At 38.4% G+C, this 18,472-nt stretch overlaps 1 protein-coding gene and 1 long non-coding RNA gene across 4 annotated transcripts in view; one reads left to right on the top strand and one right to left on the bottom strand.

The window, feature by feature from the left end:
* Nucleotides 1-18,472, top strand: part of MGLL (monoglyceride lipase) — a 187,432-nt gene that overhangs the window by 15,167 nt on the left and 153,793 nt on the right. The window contains exons 1-2 of one of the 3 annotated variants that reach the window (XM_051983257.1): nucleotides 12,302-12,460; nucleotides 14,032-14,176. In XM_051983257.1, the coding sequence (XP_051839217.1) occupies nucleotides 14,052-14,176 (125 nt within the window). In that variant the 5' untranslated portion in view covers nucleotides 12,302-12,460; nucleotides 14,032-14,051. Of the gene's footprint in view, nucleotides 1-12,301; nucleotides 12,461-13,335; nucleotides 13,507-14,031; nucleotides 14,177-18,472 lie in introns of those variants that run through there. The other 2 variants (XM_051983248.1, XM_051983241.1) reach the window with 2 other exon arrangements.
* Nucleotides 1-18,472, bottom strand: part of LOC127552930 (uncharacterized) — a 71,809-nt gene that overhangs the window by 41,026 nt on the left and 12,311 nt on the right. The window lies entirely within an intron of this gene.

Here is an 18,472-nt window from a genome sequence, read left to right as displayed (position 1 = left end):
AGGACAGACCACTAAAGATCTTATGCAATGTTTTAAATGAAGGAGGCATTCTGGGAATATTTGATTACTGATAGCCACTACTCAAGGATAGTGGCTCATTAGAATGATTCCATCTGTTTATTAGACTTTCTTGTCCCTTTGTGTCCCAACATTTGCTCCTGAGTCTTCCCAGGAACAGAAGATTGACTCTTCGAGGGCATCTTATCCAACTTCACCTTAGCCATCACAGTATCATAGATTTAAAGTTGAAATGAACCTAATTCGACCACTTACTTTTTGCAAATGAGGAGATTAGGATTCATAAATATTAAGTGGCTTACCCAAGGACATCAAGGTAATAAATAATAGAGTTGGCTCTTGAATCCATAACCAGGAACAGAAGATTGACTCTTAGAGGGCATCGTATCCAACTCCACCTTAGCCAGCATAGTATCAGAGATTTAAAGTTGAGATGACCCTAGTTCTACCTCTTACTTTTTGCAAATGAGGAAATTAGGATTCATAAATGTTAAGTGGCTTCCCCAAGGACACCAAGGTAATAAATAATAGAATTGGCTCTTGAACCCATAACCTCTGATTCTAAGCAGAAAACTCTTCCTATTGTAAAATGCTACTTCTTCATATCTGGATAGAGGAAGGGGATGGGATGGACTTAACAGTATAAAGAGCGAAAATCACATCACTGACACTATCTCCTAATAATATTTAATAATAATAATATTTGTACTATCTGCCTCCCAAGCCTATGTAAATGTGTTCTTATTTAGCTGACTGCTCACATGAGAGCCCCCAAAGGCTCCTTCAGATATATTTTATGCCTGCCCTCAGCAATAGGGGGAAGATTGGTAACTCTAGATCACGATCTAATTTGAAGGTAGCATCAGGTGTTGGTGCCTTTGTTCTAAATGTCAATGTTTGTGTTACTGTCTTCCTTAAGGATTTTTAGCATATCCTAAGGGATAGAGTTGGGGACTATATTAAACAACCCTACAATTAACTCTGGTAACAACAGGGAACAGCAAGCTCTACCCAGCTCAGTGCTTTTTCCTGAACTAAGAGCCTGAAAAAGAATAGTTGACATTAGTTAAAATAAACTGTGAGGCTAAATAAAGAGTTTCAGCATAGGTACTGACCATGAATGTGCTGATGGCTATTCATTAACCTTGACTCAGAATCGAAGTGTAGAAATCAATCTCCCTACTCTTCAATGATGGGAAGACTTACTTAACACTGTATATCACTGTGGATGATGGCAGGACTTCCTTGGGATATGGTACTGTGTAGTCGTCTTTTAATTCTAAGGTTCTGGTCAATCCAAGGAAAAGAACTATACAGCCTAGGCAAGCAATGAAAACTGTATACACACAACTAGAAAATTGCCCTTCTGTATATTACTGTTCACCTGAGACTTGATCTTCTTATTAGAACATGATAACTTGCGAAATAAATACTTAAATCTTTAGTTGAATTTTTAATCTTTAAAATAGGTTTGTTATTATGTCCAACTCTTTGTGACCCCATTTGGAGTTTTCTTGGCAAAGATACTGCAGTGGTTTGCCATTTCCTTTTCCAGTTCCTTTTATTGATGAGGAAGCTTGAAGTAAACAGAGTTAGTGACTTGCCCAGAGTCACACAGCTAGTGTGTCTGAAGACAGATTAGAACTCAGGAAGAGTTCATGGTCCTCTATACCACCTAGCTGCTCCTAAAAATAGGCACATTTATTAAATGTAAATTGTCCCCTCCTGTGCATTGCCACCCTACAATGCTGGTTATCTTGTTCCCTTCATTTTATTCCTGAGACTCAGGTTTGGACTTATGGAACCTTTATAAAAGGGGAAACTGAAGTACTTTCCTTCCCTGTGCCCTTTCTACTTTTGATTTTTCTAATCTCCAATCTTCCATGGTAGCACACTGCATTTTTCTGTTTATTTCTTTTCCTCTCCTCATGGACAGCTGCAACCCTCCCCATTCCTGGCTTATGTCAACAGGAAAAAAAAAAAATCTAAAGTTCCCTTTTTGTTGCTGATGACCCTTCTTAATGCTGATTGCTAGCTCTCGCCTAAGTTCATTTATCCTATTGAGTGCTCCTCTTCCCTCCTCCCTAGTCACTTCTAGGGCAGGTCTTCCACTTCTTCCTTATAGAGAAAGCCTCCTTTTGACCAACTAGAAATTTATCCAGTTGCTTTGTTTAGTAGTACATACAATCAGATACATCATTATTTTAGACTCTGTGCTAACTTAGAATCTTAGGATGACAGTGATAAAAGAGATCTCAGAGATCATCCAATCTAGAGATCAAGCAACTATGAAAGAGAAGAGTAATTTGTGAAGTTTTCTGATAGGAGCTATATTCTCATGAGTAGAATTCTCAACATTCAACTCTGATGTTGCCTCATGATATGGCAGTAATCCTAGGTTCCTAAAAGTTATATTAGGGAAGAATCGACTTTTCTAGTATGATTCTAGAAATAGACTTTCCGTTTTCCAAAGACCAACCTAGCTAAAAAGGGAGAAGCAAACCATCAATTGGCTGGATACTTGTTGATGAATTCTTTGGCCATGACAACCCATGAAACAAATAAAAATACAAAAGGTTCTCACTTCTGTACAACCCATTTCTGCTTTTTCAGTGATTATGGTAAAATTGCAGAAGGAGGGACAAAGGGTACTAAGAATCAAAATTTTTTTTACCACAAATAATATATTTTATACATATATAACTATATTAAATATATCTTCACATTAGTCATGTTGTGATAGAAGAATCAGAACAAAAGGGAAAGACCACAAGAAAGAAAAAAAATGAAAATAGTATGCTTAGATCTACATTCAGACTTCACAGTTCTTTCTCTGGATGTGGATAATTTCCATTATGAGTTTTTTGGAATTGTCTTAGGTCATTGTACTGGTGAGAAGAGCAAAATCTATCAAACTTGATCATTGCACAATGTTGTTGTTATTGTGTATACTGTTCTCTTGATTCTATTCACTTCATTCAGCATCAGTTTATGTAAGTCTTTTCCAGTTTTGTCTGTAATCATCTTGTTCATTTTATATATATAATGTGTGTGTGTATACACACATATATGTATAATTATTATCGTAAAGAACACCAGCATTCCATTATATTGATATACTACAACTTTTTGACCATTCCCCAATTTGTGGGAATCCCCTTAATTTCCAATTCTTTGCTATCACAATGAGAGCTACTGTAAACATTTTGGTATGTGGCTCCTTTTCTATTTTTTTTTTTTCTGATCTCTTTGAGATACAGACTTAGTAGTGGTATTGCTGAATCAAAGAGTATGGGTCACTAATAATATTTAAAAAGATACTGATGCTCCAAATGTGAGATCCTTGCCCAATAACCAAGAAAGGAAATAATCCTTGAGGGACTGAATCATATTAATCTTGACATTCTCACGATAAATGAAACCAGAAAACAAAAGGAAACTGTAGCTTAAATCAAAGGATAAATCAGGTTCTTCTCAATAGACAAATAAAGGAATTGATAGAGTTGTTTTTTTCATTCAAGCAAAGTTAACAAAAACATATTTCAACAACCATTGGGTCATCTCCTATTACAGGGCATATAGGAATTATTTGCTAAAATGCCACCATGAAAAGAATTGTAGCTTAAAGAGGGATCAAAATCTTTATTTAAGATTGATGAAGAGCTAGCAAAAGTCTATGAAGAATATGATATGTTCTAAATTAAATCAGCAGATATTAGGATGAGAGACATCATGATGGTTAGAGAATTGGTTTTAAAGTCATAAGGTTGTTTCAGGCTCTATCTCTGAAATATACAAGCCGTGTGACCACAGGCAAGTCATTTAACCTCTCAATGCTTTATTTGAATTGCAGAACAGTTTCATATCTACATTGGTTTAAGGAACTCTCTGGGGCCAATGGGAGTTCAATACAGCAATGAAATGATAAATCCTCAACAAAATAAACAAAAAAAGCTTTGATATCTGGTCATTTGAAAATGGTCATGAACATGTTGTAAATTGTGGTTCTGAACAGAATCAATGTATCTAGTATTAGAAGAGAAAGTGTTAATTGGAGGTGGGAAGGAGGAAAATTTGTAGCAAATATCTTTGCTAGAGATATACTATTTAAGATATATAGAGAATTGATACAGCTATAAAAATGAAATTAAAATGAAATTTTTCCATTAAATAAATTAAAATGCAAGCAGTTAAAAAAAGAAATATAAGCTTATAGTAGCCATATAAAAATGTTGCAATCATTAATAAGAGAAATGCAAATTAGAACAACTGTTAGATTTCACAGCACACCCATCAGATTGGCAAAGATGACAAAACACAAAACTGATAATGTTGGTGGGACTGGTATACTAATGCACTGTTGGTGGAGCTGGGAATTGGTCCAACTGTTCTGGAAAACAACCAGACTTATGCTTTAAAAAGTCACTCACCCATATATACCATTTGAGTACAGCCATACCATTTTGAGGCCACACGGGAAAAGGAAGGGATAAAGGAAGAGAAGAATGATAAAAAAAAAAAAAAACAAAAAAAAACTTAATGTGTGGTTCAGGAGGAAGAAAGGAAAGAATCCAAAGATTTAGAAACTACTCAAAAGCATCATGTCTACACTCATGAATATTTTACTCATGAAAAGAATTTGGAGGCATTAAAAAGCATCAGAAAAAGTGAAAATGATTACATTCTAATGGAGAGGAAACAATTTCTAATATGAAAGTCATCTTTGAATCAGCATATGGTTGGACCACTGACTCTGAGTGAAGATCTAAATAAATACAGTTGGAAGAAAAAATAAAAATGAGAAAAAGATATGACATACAATTAAATCAACTCCTTTTTTTTCATTTGTTTTTCAGTTATGAAACAAGGTGATAACTCACTGGAATTGATAGAAACAATGCTTGAGTTTACACCTTTGAGAATTCACACATTAGCTCATACATTAGAGTTCACAAGCTCCGAAGATTCACAAGTCAGAAACCCACAATCCACTCTCTCAGGAGTCAACCTTTGGGTTCACACCTTTAAGAGACCATATATAAGGAGCTCCTGGAGTCAGTGAAGGAGAAGAGAACCAAGATTCAGAGGGAGCTGGAGGCAACAAAAGACAAGCTGCAAGAGCTTTTGGAACCAAAGAGGGAGAGAGACCTCTAAGAAAGATAACCGGGGCCAAGGAAAGAGACAAGACTTGGAAGGAGAAAATAAACTTTTGGATTTTATCAGCTGGCTGTATTTGAGGTGATTATTACTCTGAACTGAAACTACGGGTGCCTCCAGAAATCTCCCCAAGAAACCTGCTCCTAGAGAACCATCATGTTACAAAAGAAGAGAACACCACACAGTTATGTCTGACTTTGTGACCCCATTTGGAGTTTTTTGGTCAAAGATACCATTTTCCTCTCCAACTCAATCTTGTGAAATCTGAGGCAAGCAGAGTTAAGTGATTTGACTGGAATAAATGTCAGAGGTCACATTTGAACTCAGGAAAATGAGTCTTCCTGACTTCAGACCTGGCACTCTATCCATTGTGTCATTTAGCTCCTTTAAATCAGCTCCAGTCCCATTTTTAAAATAAGCTATTGATGTTGGAAAATGGGAAATGGATAAAGGAAAAGATACCAACACTAATTATAATAGCATATGGAGGTTTAACTGAGGAAAATCAATTGCCAAAATGAGGATTCCAAAATAAGTCCAAAAACTAAATTAAGCAGCAAACATTTGGCTTAGTTGCTAAGCAGAATGGTATGGCAGTCAAGGGCAACACTGATTTAGAGTATAAACCCAATTGCAAACACCAATTTAGAATGGTATTCAAAGATTATAAGCAGTACTGTCTTTAAAAAAATATATTGTTTTTGTCTTATAAATTATCAAAAAATGATCAAAGGAAGAAGTTAAAATTTTGTCTAGAGATCCAACTAAGCAAAGCCATCCAAAGTTTACTCAAGAAAAAAATGAAAAATGGAAAAAAATGGAAAAAAATTTTATAACATACTGGTTTTATTATTAAAGATAGTGGACAATCATATTTGCAGGCTAACTTTGAAGTCCCAGATATTACTTCTTTTGAAGAAGTGAAAATTGTCCAGAAGAAAGCAAAAATGAGAAAAGTAGTATGAATTAGATCAAGGTTATACACAAGATGTCCATATTGGTCGTGATACATTTGTTAGGGTGAATAGGGATATCTGTTGGGAAAAAAAAGATATCAAAAGTCATGGAGAAAATTGCAGACTTTATTATCATAAAGAAAAAAAAGAAAAATGATGTTTGAAAAAACATCAATAACTACTGACACAAAATACCTTCTTTCCCATTTATAGGGAATTTTACATCTACATAAAGAAATCTTTGATGAGGGTATTTGATGGGATCATGATCGTTTTCTAAGTGTTAATTCAAGTCATGCTCATGATGTCATTGAGCCTCTTTAAGAATGAAGGATGAACAACAACAACAGGTTCTTTACGAATACATTTTGGACTGAAAAAAAAACCCTAGAAAAATACAGCTAAGATCTTACTATGCTTGTTGTTTAAGTGAATAAAATATTTGGCTTCAATTTTTTGCATGATTTCCTTTTGGTAGTCTGGTAAAGCCTATGGACCTCTTCTGAGAATAATCTTTTTAAATATATAATTTTAAAACTAGTTATAGTGATTCATTATATATATATACACATCATTTATCATTTAAAAAAATCAAGTTTATACATCCCTGAGTATGAATTCCAGTCATGAAGAAAAAAACTTCCTTAAAACTGTCCTCCAATAAGATACCTCTTACCTATATATTGCCGACAGATCTACAAAATTCCAAAGCTGTGTAATGGACAACTTTGTTGGACTATCTTCTGATTATTAATCTCAGACAAAGCATAAAATGGGGAGATTTATGCTCTCCAAAAGTGTTTATCATCATCATCATCATGGAGAATGTCTAGATCAAAGTCCAAATGGAAGAGTAATTTCCCACAAAGGATGAAGTCCTCCAGATGTTTCTCCTTGTGAATGAAATCTTATCGATTACATAAATCTCTGGAATATTTCAGAATCCCCTAAAAAATTCCAAGCCATTTAATTGAGTTTGTCCTATTGCTCCTCAAAGGAAAAAAAAAAAAAACAAGTAACCATGATATTGTTGGATATAATTGATTTAGGAGCATCCATATCTTGGAAAGACACTGGATGGACAATAAATTGGACCTAGAATTCAAAAGGAGACAATCAGCCTGATAGACTTTGGGAACTCATGTGATGCTTTCAATAACCTCAAGCTTCTTGCTGAATTAAAGGCTTTAAAAATTTTGATCTCTTTGGTTATCCATTCATCCATCTGTTAGTTTGTTATATTGAAATATATCTATAAAAGGCCCATCTTATAGATAATGTTCTTTTGGTGATATAAAATGTTTATATGTAATGGAACATTACACTCTCCAAGGAATGGAACTGGAGGGTCACCTAAATGGCAAAAGAGATATCTTTGGTGGTTCTACAGTAGGGTGCAATACATTACTAACCAAGGATTGCCCAAGTGAATTGGTACTGGACCCGTGGTATAAGCAAGGGATAACCAATGGCCAGCCCTTTAGCTCAACTGCCATCACTGCAGCGGCAAGAAAATTCACAACAAAGGCCTAGGTTGATGAGTATATTCCCAATGAAGGATATATACGAAGGGATGTATGGATTGTATCAGATAAGAGGGCATGGATGGGTTGCAATCTACATCACCGGAGGGAGTACTTGCATCACTGAGATTACAAATCCATCCAAATATCAAAGTAAAATGAAGTTAGTCATACCTTGTACTGCCAACCTCACAGTGTGGTTGTGAGAAAATTCATTGGTAAGCTTGAAAATGCTAGAGAAATTGGAATTGTTGCTGTTATTACTAAAGATACATACTGATTTTTTTGCTCAATTATTCAATCCTTTGTTTAATTTATCTACATAAGTAAAAGCCTCTATTAGTCTTAAAGTGGCCCAAATTTGATGCTTAAATAGCCTGCTCCAGATGATTTTTAAAAATTTAACTCAAAGCAAAATGTGCTGATTATAAACCAACAATTTTACCTGCTAACTCAGTGAGCCTGTTGTGGTCCATTTTCATCCCCAATTTAAACAATATTTTCTATCATGTTGATGTATGTACCGTAACTTACATTTAAGTTCGCTATAGAACAAGTTTGTCAGTGAAAGAATCTCTTTCTCACTAGCAGGTAATTATTAGCCTTTCTCCTCCTCATGTAGGATTCCTATTATTGTGATTCATCCTAGTCGCTAATTACCTGACATTTTTGACATGCCAAATTTATCTAAAGAAGGTAACATTTAGGCTGGAACTCTTCGTAGGTTTTACATTATTTAAAGTGATTTCACAATATGTGCGTGGTTGTCACACACAATGGTATAAATTTACTTTGAATCATAGAGTGTCAGGTCTGGAATGGATCTAAGAACAAAGAATGTCAGAGCTGGAAGGACCTGAGAACTGCGAGTGTCAGAGTTAGGAGAGATCATAGAACAGAGAATGTCAAAGTTGGAAATGAACTTAGGAAAGAGAATATCAGAGCTTGGAGAGATTAATTTAGAACCTGGAATATAAAGCTGGACAAGACCTTAACAGGTGAATTGTAAGAGCTGGAAGAACTACTAAAATACAGACCATCATAACTGAAAGGAATATCAAAACATGGAATATGAGAATTGGAATGAACCTCAGAACTTTGGATGTGAGAGCTGAAAAAGACATCTCTTAAGAGACTCAATTTCTTCATTGAGAGGTGGAATTATGTGATGGAAGGAGTGCTAGACTTGAGATCTGGACGCTACAGTTAAAATGCTGCCTCATGGAGCAGCTAAATGATGCATTGGATAAAGTTTTAGCCTTGGAGTCAGGAGGACCTGAATTCAAATTCAGCTTTAGACATTTACTATGTGATCCTGGGAAAGTGGCTTAAATCTGATTGCCTCCAAAAAGAAGAGAAGAGAAAAGAAATCTTGCCTCACATAATTAGAAATTAGACTTTGGATTAATTCCTTAAATGCTTGGAGTCTCTTCATCTGTAAAAAACAAAGACAAAAGGGATAACAATACTCAAACTAGCTATCACACAGAATGGCTATGAAGAAAGCATTTTGCAAAGCTTAAAAGACTATATAAATGTCCATGAATAACAAGAAAGAAACTGAAACCCACACAGAGGATGGATTTCTTGTATTTAATGCAGTTAATCAGTGGTCAAGCTGGGTAGCATATTTCCTGCCTCTTAGGCATCTATACTATTTCTCTGTTTTTTAAAGCTTTCTGTTTCTAATAGTCTAATCTCACCAATGTAAGTTATCCAGGGACTATATTAATAAAAGATTCATAATTCACAAATAACTATAAAGAACCAATTACTTTCTTCTCATCTTTGGTATATGGGGATTGTCGTTAAAAGTACCTTTGGCTATTATCTAGGCTCTAGAGACTTGCTTACACTGTTCAGTTGCAATTATAGATTCATAGCTCACTAGAATGAGAAAGGACCTTAGAGATCATGTAACCTAATTCTTTTTGGGGAAGAAATCGAGGCCCACTGAAGGCAAATGGCTTAAGTCCTATGTTCAAAGAGCAAATCACAGGGACCAGAATTCAGGTCTTTTTACTTCTAGTCCCAATGTTTTTGTGATAGGACCATTTTGGTACCTTGATATATTGGTGTTTTTTTCACAAGCAGAGACAATCCTAGATAATTGAGGTCATTATCTAGAAAATTTAGAGAGGAAAACCCTGTTTTTTGAAGTTGACACATGTTGATTAATTTATATTCTCCTTCTTTGGACAAAGGAGAATACCTTCTACAAAGTGTTCTTACCTCTCAGGATTGTTGAGTACCTTGCAAATTTTAGAGTGTTTTTTTTTTTTTTTATAGCAAATTTAGTTGCATTTTTGTGTTTTTCTGGCCCTCACATATAATAAGATCTTAATAATAACACTTTATTTTTCTGAGAACATCTTTCTTTTATCTCATTCTAATGAAATTGTGGGACTATAGATTTAGAAGCAGAAAAGACCTTAAAAATCATCTCATCTAATCTGTTCCTTTTACAAATCAGGCCATTGTGGCCCATGGAAGTTTCCCTTTACTCTGTCTCAGACTTCCCAATCCAGTGCCTGCACTTTCATGATGCTGACATTTCTCCCCTTCATTTTATGGTCAGCTTAAAAAAAGAGCAAAACACTAAACATGAGAATGATTCACCTAATTTAATACAGAGTCTTGTTGGGAAAGCCAGGAAACTTAATCTCTTGATATTCTAGCTCCTTCCCTGTCTACCATACTATATTATTGGCTTGTCTACTTTGATTTAAAATTTTTAATCCCTCTAGAAAACTTCATCATGTGCTTAATTACTGTCTTTTCTGAGATCCCACTTTTAGATAGATCATTAGAGTTTCCTTTTGAAAATATCAAGTAAAATTCTGCTAATTAAAAATTGTTAGAGTAGAAGGGATATTAAAATGTAGCATATCAAGGCTAGAAGAGACTTTAGAACACAAAATGTCAGTATTGGAAGGGACCCAAGAATCATAGAATGTCAGAGCTGAAAAAGGCCATGGAATATGGAATATAGAACTATGAGGGATCTTAAAACTGGAAGGCTGGGAGGAGCTTTGGAACATAGTATGTTAGATCTGGATGAGACTTTAGACCATAGAATAATCAGAGCTGAAAGACACCCTAGCATATTAGCATTAGGAAGGACCAGGGAACACAGAATATCAGAGCTGGATGGGAGACCAGAAAATGGATCGTCAGATTTGAACGGAACACAGAACACAATATCAGGACTGGAAAAGACCTTAAAAACGTAGAATGTTTAAAATTGTCTTAGAACACAGAATGTCGAGGGTAGAAAAGAATGTGAAATGTCAGAGGTGGAAGGGATAAAAAATTTGGAGTGTTAATTTATCAGATTTGAAAGAGTAGAATATAGAATGTCTAAGAGACCTTAGAACATAAAAGGTTCTAGATGGGTGCAACTTTAGAAGATAGAACATTAAATCTGGAGGGCGCTTTAGAAGATAATAGATAAAGTTGAGTAGAAAATGCCAGGGCTGTGAGACATCTTAAAACCCAGAATGTTGTAGTGAGAAGGGTTCTTAGATCATTTTAGGACTGGGACTGGATGGAACTTAAGAGATCATTTAGACCAAGTCCTTCTTTTAACAAAGGAGGAAAATTAAAACTCAAGTGAGGTGAAGGTACTTGCCTGTGGCCATACAGGAAGCCAGAAGCAGAACTGGGCCCAGACCCTAAGTCTTTGCTGAGCTAGAATTGGATTTTACAGAACTTAAGTTTTTAAGGGCTTAAAAACCACATCTAGCCTCTTCTTGTACAGTAAAAAGGGGAAACTGAGAAATGGGGCCATCTTTTTTATGTCAGGAGTTTTTTGTTTTGTTAATAAGGAAAGAGCAAACCCTCTCACTGTTTTGACCGTACCTCTTGCCCAATTCCCCGAATTCCTTGTTCTCTGATGCTTTCCTTGGTCTGTGCGGTGGGACTTAGGGCAGAAATACCCTCTTTCTGTGTCCCCTTCAACACCAGGAGGGATGCAAGGGGGCTGAAGCTTTTGTATCTTTGTAGGGATGGCTCAGCTGCCTCCACCCTTTCTCCCTGGGATTGGTCGGCCCCGATGCTTATTAAATTATGTTTTAGTTCCATGTATGTGTGTCTTAAGACACCAAGAGGGTCCAAGCTTAATTAAGAGAACCACGGAATCCTCAGCTATTAATTAGCGAGTGACTCACATGGGCATTGTCCCCAGCCAGCAGGGAGGTTGCTTTAGCCCGGAGGAGCCGGGCACCCGAGCCGGAATGGAGCTGCTGCAGCCCGAGCCCCGGCTTCCCGATCGCGTTGGATTTGAGCAGGCTTGGCTCCTGGACAGAACGTGGGTACAGCGGGCGGGGTGGCCGCCCCTACGCCCGTCGGGAGCCCCGCTTCCCCCACTCGCCTCCCGCCCCTGCGGGCTCGCTGGCCGTCAGCCGCCCCGGCCCGGCCCCAGCTTGCTACAGGTTCGGACTCATCCCCACCCACTTCCCCGGGGCCGGCCCCAAAGCGCCTGCCTCCTCCGTCCGCTGGCTGGCCAAGCCTGGGCTTCTGGCCGCAGAGCGGCTTTGCGCTGCCCTGCCCTCGCCCTAGAATAAAGTAGCGGCCGCAGACAGCGCCTCCCCTCAATGCACGCGAGCTAGCGAGCGAGCGCAGCCGCCGCCGCCGCAGCCCGAAGGAGCGGCGAGCAGAGCCCAGCCCGCGAGCGCCCCTGCCTCTGCCCGAGCCCAGCCTGCCCGCCCTGCGGAGGAGGAGGCCCCCGGCCCCGGCGGCAGCAGCAGCCGCAGCCGCAATCGCAGCGTCAGCCCAGCAGCAGCGCGCCCGGCCGCCCAGCCACGGGTAAACTCCCCTTTCCGCGGCTCGGCAACGCCAGTGCCAAGCACCGGGCGCCTTCTCTCTCCTCCTCCTTCTCCGAGACTGCATTGCATTAAACCCTGGTTGCAGCTAAGCGCGGCAGCCTGCTGCATCTGACGCCTCTAGTCCCTGTTGCCTGTCGAGCCAAGCAGTATCTTTCTATCCTCCTTTCCGCCCTCTCCCCTCGCCCTCTCTAGCGCTCAGGCGGGTATCCTTGTGTGCAACCAGATGAACTTGGCCTCTGGACCCCGGGCACGCTCATGTCTACCCACTGCTAAGAGACTGGGTGAATTCTTGGCTTTGCCCTACTTCATTCCTCTCCCCCTTTCCCCCCACTTCTTTTTGAATTTTCGGATGACAGCCACAGGAGCCACTTTTATTCTCTGTATCAGACACTGTAAGGAAGTAAAGTTTGCAGAGCAACCTGCAAAGAGAACTTTCTTCCAGGGGCAAGAAAGCCGTGGTGTGTGTGTGTGTGTATGTGTGTGCTTGTGCGCGTGTGTGTACACACACAAGGCTGGAGCAGGAAAAAAGCTTAGTTCTCCGAGTGGCTCTTCTCTGCCCCTCCCTTTTCGAACCAGGGAATTTGTTGAGATAAAGTGATGAGATGAACAAGTAGTAGGAGAGGGGATAGAGAGAATAGAAAGAGTGAGGGAAAAGAAGTGGGGACAAGAAGGGGAATAAAGGAAGGGAGAGGAAAACGAGAAGAGAGGGAGAGCAGAAAGTGGCAAAGGGAGGAGAGAGAGAGAGAGAGAGAGAGAGAGAGAGAGAGAGAGAGAGAGAGAGAGAGAGAGAGAGACTGACTGAGACTGTCACAGGGAGCTGAGCAGGCTCTAAGGCGTACACTCCAAGAAACAGAAAGGCATGATTTGGGGGTGGGGTGGGGGGAGGGGGGCTGGAGGGAGCGCTAAATATTTGGTTGGGTGTTACCGTGTGACAGCAGTGATGGGGGAAAGCTTTTTCTTTGCTCGGATCTGATTTCCTGGTGCTGTCTTCTCTCTGGAATGCAAAACCTCACACGATGGAAACAGGTTTGTCATCCTAGCTCGTGTGTGTGTCGGATGGTAGAAATGATAATAACAGTATCGTTCACCTCATTATTTTGTCCCTTTGCTGTTCTTTAGATTTTTTTTTTTTTAAGAGAGATGAATCTTGAGATGCAGCTGGGTCCTTGCATCCATAGCGGTGCCTATAATTGCCACTTGATTACAGCTAAAATACCCTTTAAGATTAAGTTTCCTGAAATGATTTAAAAATAAACACAGATGGGAGGGGGGGGAGCTGTAATGAAAGCCCTTGGACTTTTTTTGTGGAAAATTTAAATAAAGTGAATATTTTCTTTTAAAAAAAATGTGTCCTCTATCTTAGCAGTTGGAGGGGACCATCATCTCTCCCCCCCACCCCATCTTTGAAATGGAGTGACGTGTTTTTTTTTAAACTGTATTCCTTAAAATGCTGCTGACTTTGAATCTATGTAGACAGGACCCTTTTCCCCTGCTTATGAGCATTTTGGTAAGATCTCTTCATTTAGGCGTGCCTTTTTCCCCCCTTTCAAGGTCCTGAAGAGGCTGCCAAAATGCCTGAGGAAAGTTCTCCTAGGCGGACACCCCAGAATGTCCCTTATGAGAGCCTTCCCCATCTGGTCAATGCAGATGGGCAGTATCTCTTCTGCAGATATTGGAAGCCCAAAGAGATGCCAAGGTGAGTGTTTCTAAGTGATATGTTTGGACTGTGTAGAAATATGAGCCATTGGTCTTCTCCATTTTCACTTCTAGTTCCATTTAATTTTTGGAGACACCCAGAGGCTTAGAGGCTAAGGAGTTATACACATTTGTTTTGGGGTGGTTTAAAGTTATCTGAATTCAGTGATACTTCCTATTCTTAGGCATGGATTAAATGTAAAAAGTAATATTTGACAAGGTTTTTTTAAATTTATGAAATAAAAATCTATTTTCACTGTAACAACAAGAATACAAATTCTACCATCTGGCAATTAAAAAAAAATATTCCACATGTTCATGAGTTTTTTTTTTTTTTTTTTTTTTTTTTGGTACTTGAGTGGGTTTCCTGCCACATATTGACTTTAATTTAAAATCAAATCTCTTGATTGGATGTAATCACTTAATCAGATAAGGAGATAGGAAGGCTTTCCTCTTTTTAATCCTTTTCCTATATTGCTTTGTTTGATTATGTGGTTCAGGAAGTATAAATATGTTATTTGTCAGGGAAACTGCCTAGTTTTTATTTCCTTTTTGTATAAATTAGCTCAACTACTTTTTGCCTTTTCTATCAAAGATATCTTACCACAAAAAATGGGCATTCCTCTCTAGATGAAAAGGCAGCTGGTGTGCTATTTGTCTCTTCTAAAGGCAAACAAGGAAAAAACTCTGTTTATGTTGTGCAAGGCAAAAATAATCTATGAAGTTGATTGGTTAAAGGACAAGGGGAAAGTGAAAGTTTCCCCTCTGAGGGACTCATCACCTGTCCTAATGTTGTCAAACTGCCTCTAAATACCCCCTTCCCCACTTTCTGTTTTTTGAGTTGACTTCTGCTTATACCTTCAGCATTAGCATTGCAATAAATTTCCTCTGGTTCTTCTCTGTATTTAGGTGTATGTAAACTCAGGGTCAGTGAACAGCATTTATTGCTCTTCTAAAGGTGTGGACTTTTTTTAAGACAGTTTTTCAGTTTGAGACCACCTGTTCAAGAATGGCTATTTCTGTCTCTATAAACGTCTTCCAAAAATCGAGGAATAGTCTAGCATCCTTTCTACCCCAATCCTGGCACTAGCCTAAAAATTTCACGTGCAAGAAGATTGTGTGTGTGAGTATATGTGTGTATGAAACAAAGTTGTCAGGGATTATGATGCTAATTAATTATTAATTGTCCACTAGATTGTAATTCCACTGGATTGGAGATTAGAGAATTAAAAGTCCTCGTTTTGGTGTCTGTACAAATTAGTAATACGCCAGTGAGTTCTTTGATCCACAAATGAAAGGATGGTAAAGAAATGAAAGGGAAAGTTTTTCATCTCTTGGTTGCAAACTCTCAGAGCTCTGTTGGCTAGGAAGTTAATTGAGAGGGACAGTGCTCTGGTTTGAGGACAATAACATAAACAGGAGCAGCATTATTCAATCATAAGTGTGTTGGATTGGTGGTATGACAGTAGGGCAAGGGTGGTTAGTAATGGGCACAATTGGTCTTGTTGCAACACAAGAAGTTGTTGGGTTATGTTAAGTTCTTGGAAAATCAGTGAACATAATTGAAAAATTAACAAGGTTTGGAGCAGGAAGAAAGTTAGAAACTAGTTTATTCCCCTCATTTAAAAGATAAATTAAAGCTCAGTGGGGAAAATGATATGCCTAGAGTATTACAGATAATAAATAGCAAAGCCAGGAGGTTAAGACCTAGCTCACAGAGCCAAAGGACTGAAATGTGGAGAAAATGTTAGAAGTGGTCTAGTCCAACATCTTTATTTTCACAGATGAAGAATAATGCAAGGAAAAGAGGGATGTAATCTGCTGAAGCTCACCCACCTTTGTAAATGGCAGTTTTACTTACAGATCAAGAGACACTCTCTTGTTCTCTTCTGATCTGTCCATAGCTCTTTCTACCATTCCTTGCTGAATGATTTCTTTCTTTCTATCTCTCTGGAGAGACTGGTGAAACACATACAAACCCCTTCTCAGAATCATGTTTTAAATACATAAAATAGAACATGCAGAATTACAAAGAAAACCAATCATATTGAAAGTAGTTATCATTTTTTTTAAGTTCAAAGACTAAAGGTTCAAAACTTTTGAGATTTCTAGAGTGTCCAGATGCACTGAATCTTTGGTTCCATTCTTCATTTCAGTTCTCTTGAGTGGCTTTTGCTTCAGGGGATCAATCTGGAGTCTGTACTCTTAATAAACTTTCATTATGTTTCTACTATGCTGCACACAGTCTTGTGCTGAGAGGGATAGAAAGATGAACAATAAAAATGGTAGTGATGATGATGGTTATGGTGATGATAGTGACTGAATTTGTCATTTTAATGGCATAAAAAACTAGCTGTTGAGAAAATTCCCTCTACCAATGGAGGTCAGCATCTTCCAGGCTCAGCTGGTTGGTTGGAGCACTGAGAAGCATTTCCCTAGGATCACACCATGTCAAAGGTTGAACTCAGGTTTCACTGCATTACCCCAGGATGCTTCTATGATGATGATGATTATGATAATGATGGTGATGGAGATGATGACAACAGTAACAATAACAATAGCCAATACTGATATAGTGCTTTAGAGCATACAAAAAACTATATGTACATGATCTTACTTCATCATCAGGCAAACCTGGTGGAGTAATAGATATCATTATACCTGTTTTTACAAATAAGGGAAACAAAGCTCAGAAATAAGCACAGTTTATAGTAACACAGCTAGTATGTTAGGATATAAATCCAGATCTCTTCTAACTTCAAGTTCAGTGCTCCTTCCATAGAACCATGCTATGAATTACGACAAGATATGGTCCTTGCCCTCAAATAGTTTGCAATCTAGTTCGGGCTCTGAGTCTTGTCGAGAAATAAATATAATAACTGACTAGAACATATTAGGTGCCTAAGAGAGGAACAAAGTATTATATGTGGGGGTCAACAGGGAGAACTGACTTCTAGCTGAAGAAATAAGGGAATGCCTCATAAAAGTAGTTTTTGTGCAGTACCTTAAAGGATGATAGATAAATAATAGATACCATTCTGAGTAGATAAAGACAGTAGGAAGAAACAGAGGAAAAATTGTTTTCTAGGTAGACAGAAGAGTAGCTAAGTGGTGCAGAGGATAGAGTGTTGAGTCTGGAGTCAGAAAAGCCCAAGTTCAAATTTGAACTCAGACACTAGCTATGTGACGCTGAGCAAGTCACTCAATCCTGTTTGCCTCAGTTTCCCCATCTGTAAATGAGGTGGAAAAGGAAATACTATATTACTCCAAGATCTTTACCAAAAAAACCCCAAAGGAGGTGGCCACCCCTGGCAGCCGTGAAGGAAGTCAGCTATGGAAGAAGAATCCAACTCTTGAGAGAGCTGTATACTATGTCTTTCTCTTCTCTTGTGCCCTTAGCAGAGGGGAACAGTAGAATTAAAGCCAGGGAGAGCTTGGTGGGGCTGGACTCTTGGTGACAGAGCATAGACAGCTATAAATTCAAGACACAATTAGCCCTGGAAGTTGTGAATGTATTTATATGGAAAGGAAAAGGTCCAGATGATCAAAATCCCCAGGAAGAGTTGGACACAACTGAAAAATGATTCAATAGCAATAACAATAAGATAGGTAGAATAGCATGAACAAAAGTATAGAAACTGAAAAACTTTATTGGCTGGTTGGTGTCCTCCATTCTCTAAGAAGACCAATCACCAACATACAGTGTGTCTGACTCTGATTGATCAGACCCATATGATCTCAGAAGGCTCCATCACAGGTGTCTGACTCTGATCAGACCCATATGATCTCAGAAGGCTCCACAAATAGGTTCCGCACAAATAGGCCATATGAATGCTTCTAAATTTGCACATCTCACATTTCTTTTGAGCTCAAAAGAAAAATTTGCTAATACCTCGAGGGATGGTGTAAAGCCTACTTTCACTATAATATTGGGTCTGTAAAGGGTAGTAATGTGAAAATAAAATGAATAAATAAAATGCCTGGATGAGGGCTTTGGACTTTTAACTGATAAGGATCGGAGAAATAACAGATATTTCGGGGTAGTCATGTATGCTGACTCTAGGTAAATTAATCTGGCAGCTTTGTGTAAGATAGATTAAAGAGAAGCAAGAGTGGAGCTGGGAGGAAACTCTCCCTTAGGTAAAGGCAAATGAACCCTGGGAATAGCATGGAAAAGAAATAAATATGAGAAACATTAGAAAGGTAATATCCACAATATGTCAGCATAATATGGGGTCAAAAGGAAAAGAAACAGTTTTTTAAATGACAGGGTATGAACATAGATGACTAGAAGAAC

This window comes from Antechinus flavipes, chromosome 1 (genome assembly GCF_016432865.1).
Source record: "Antechinus flavipes isolate AdamAnt ecotype Samford, QLD, Australia chromosome 1, AdamAnt_v2, whole genome shotgun sequence".
NCBI classification, from domain to species: Eukaryota; Metazoa; Chordata; class Mammalia; order Dasyuromorphia; family Dasyuridae; genus Antechinus; species Antechinus flavipes.
This window is presented reverse-complemented; position numbering and strand designations above follow the sequence as displayed.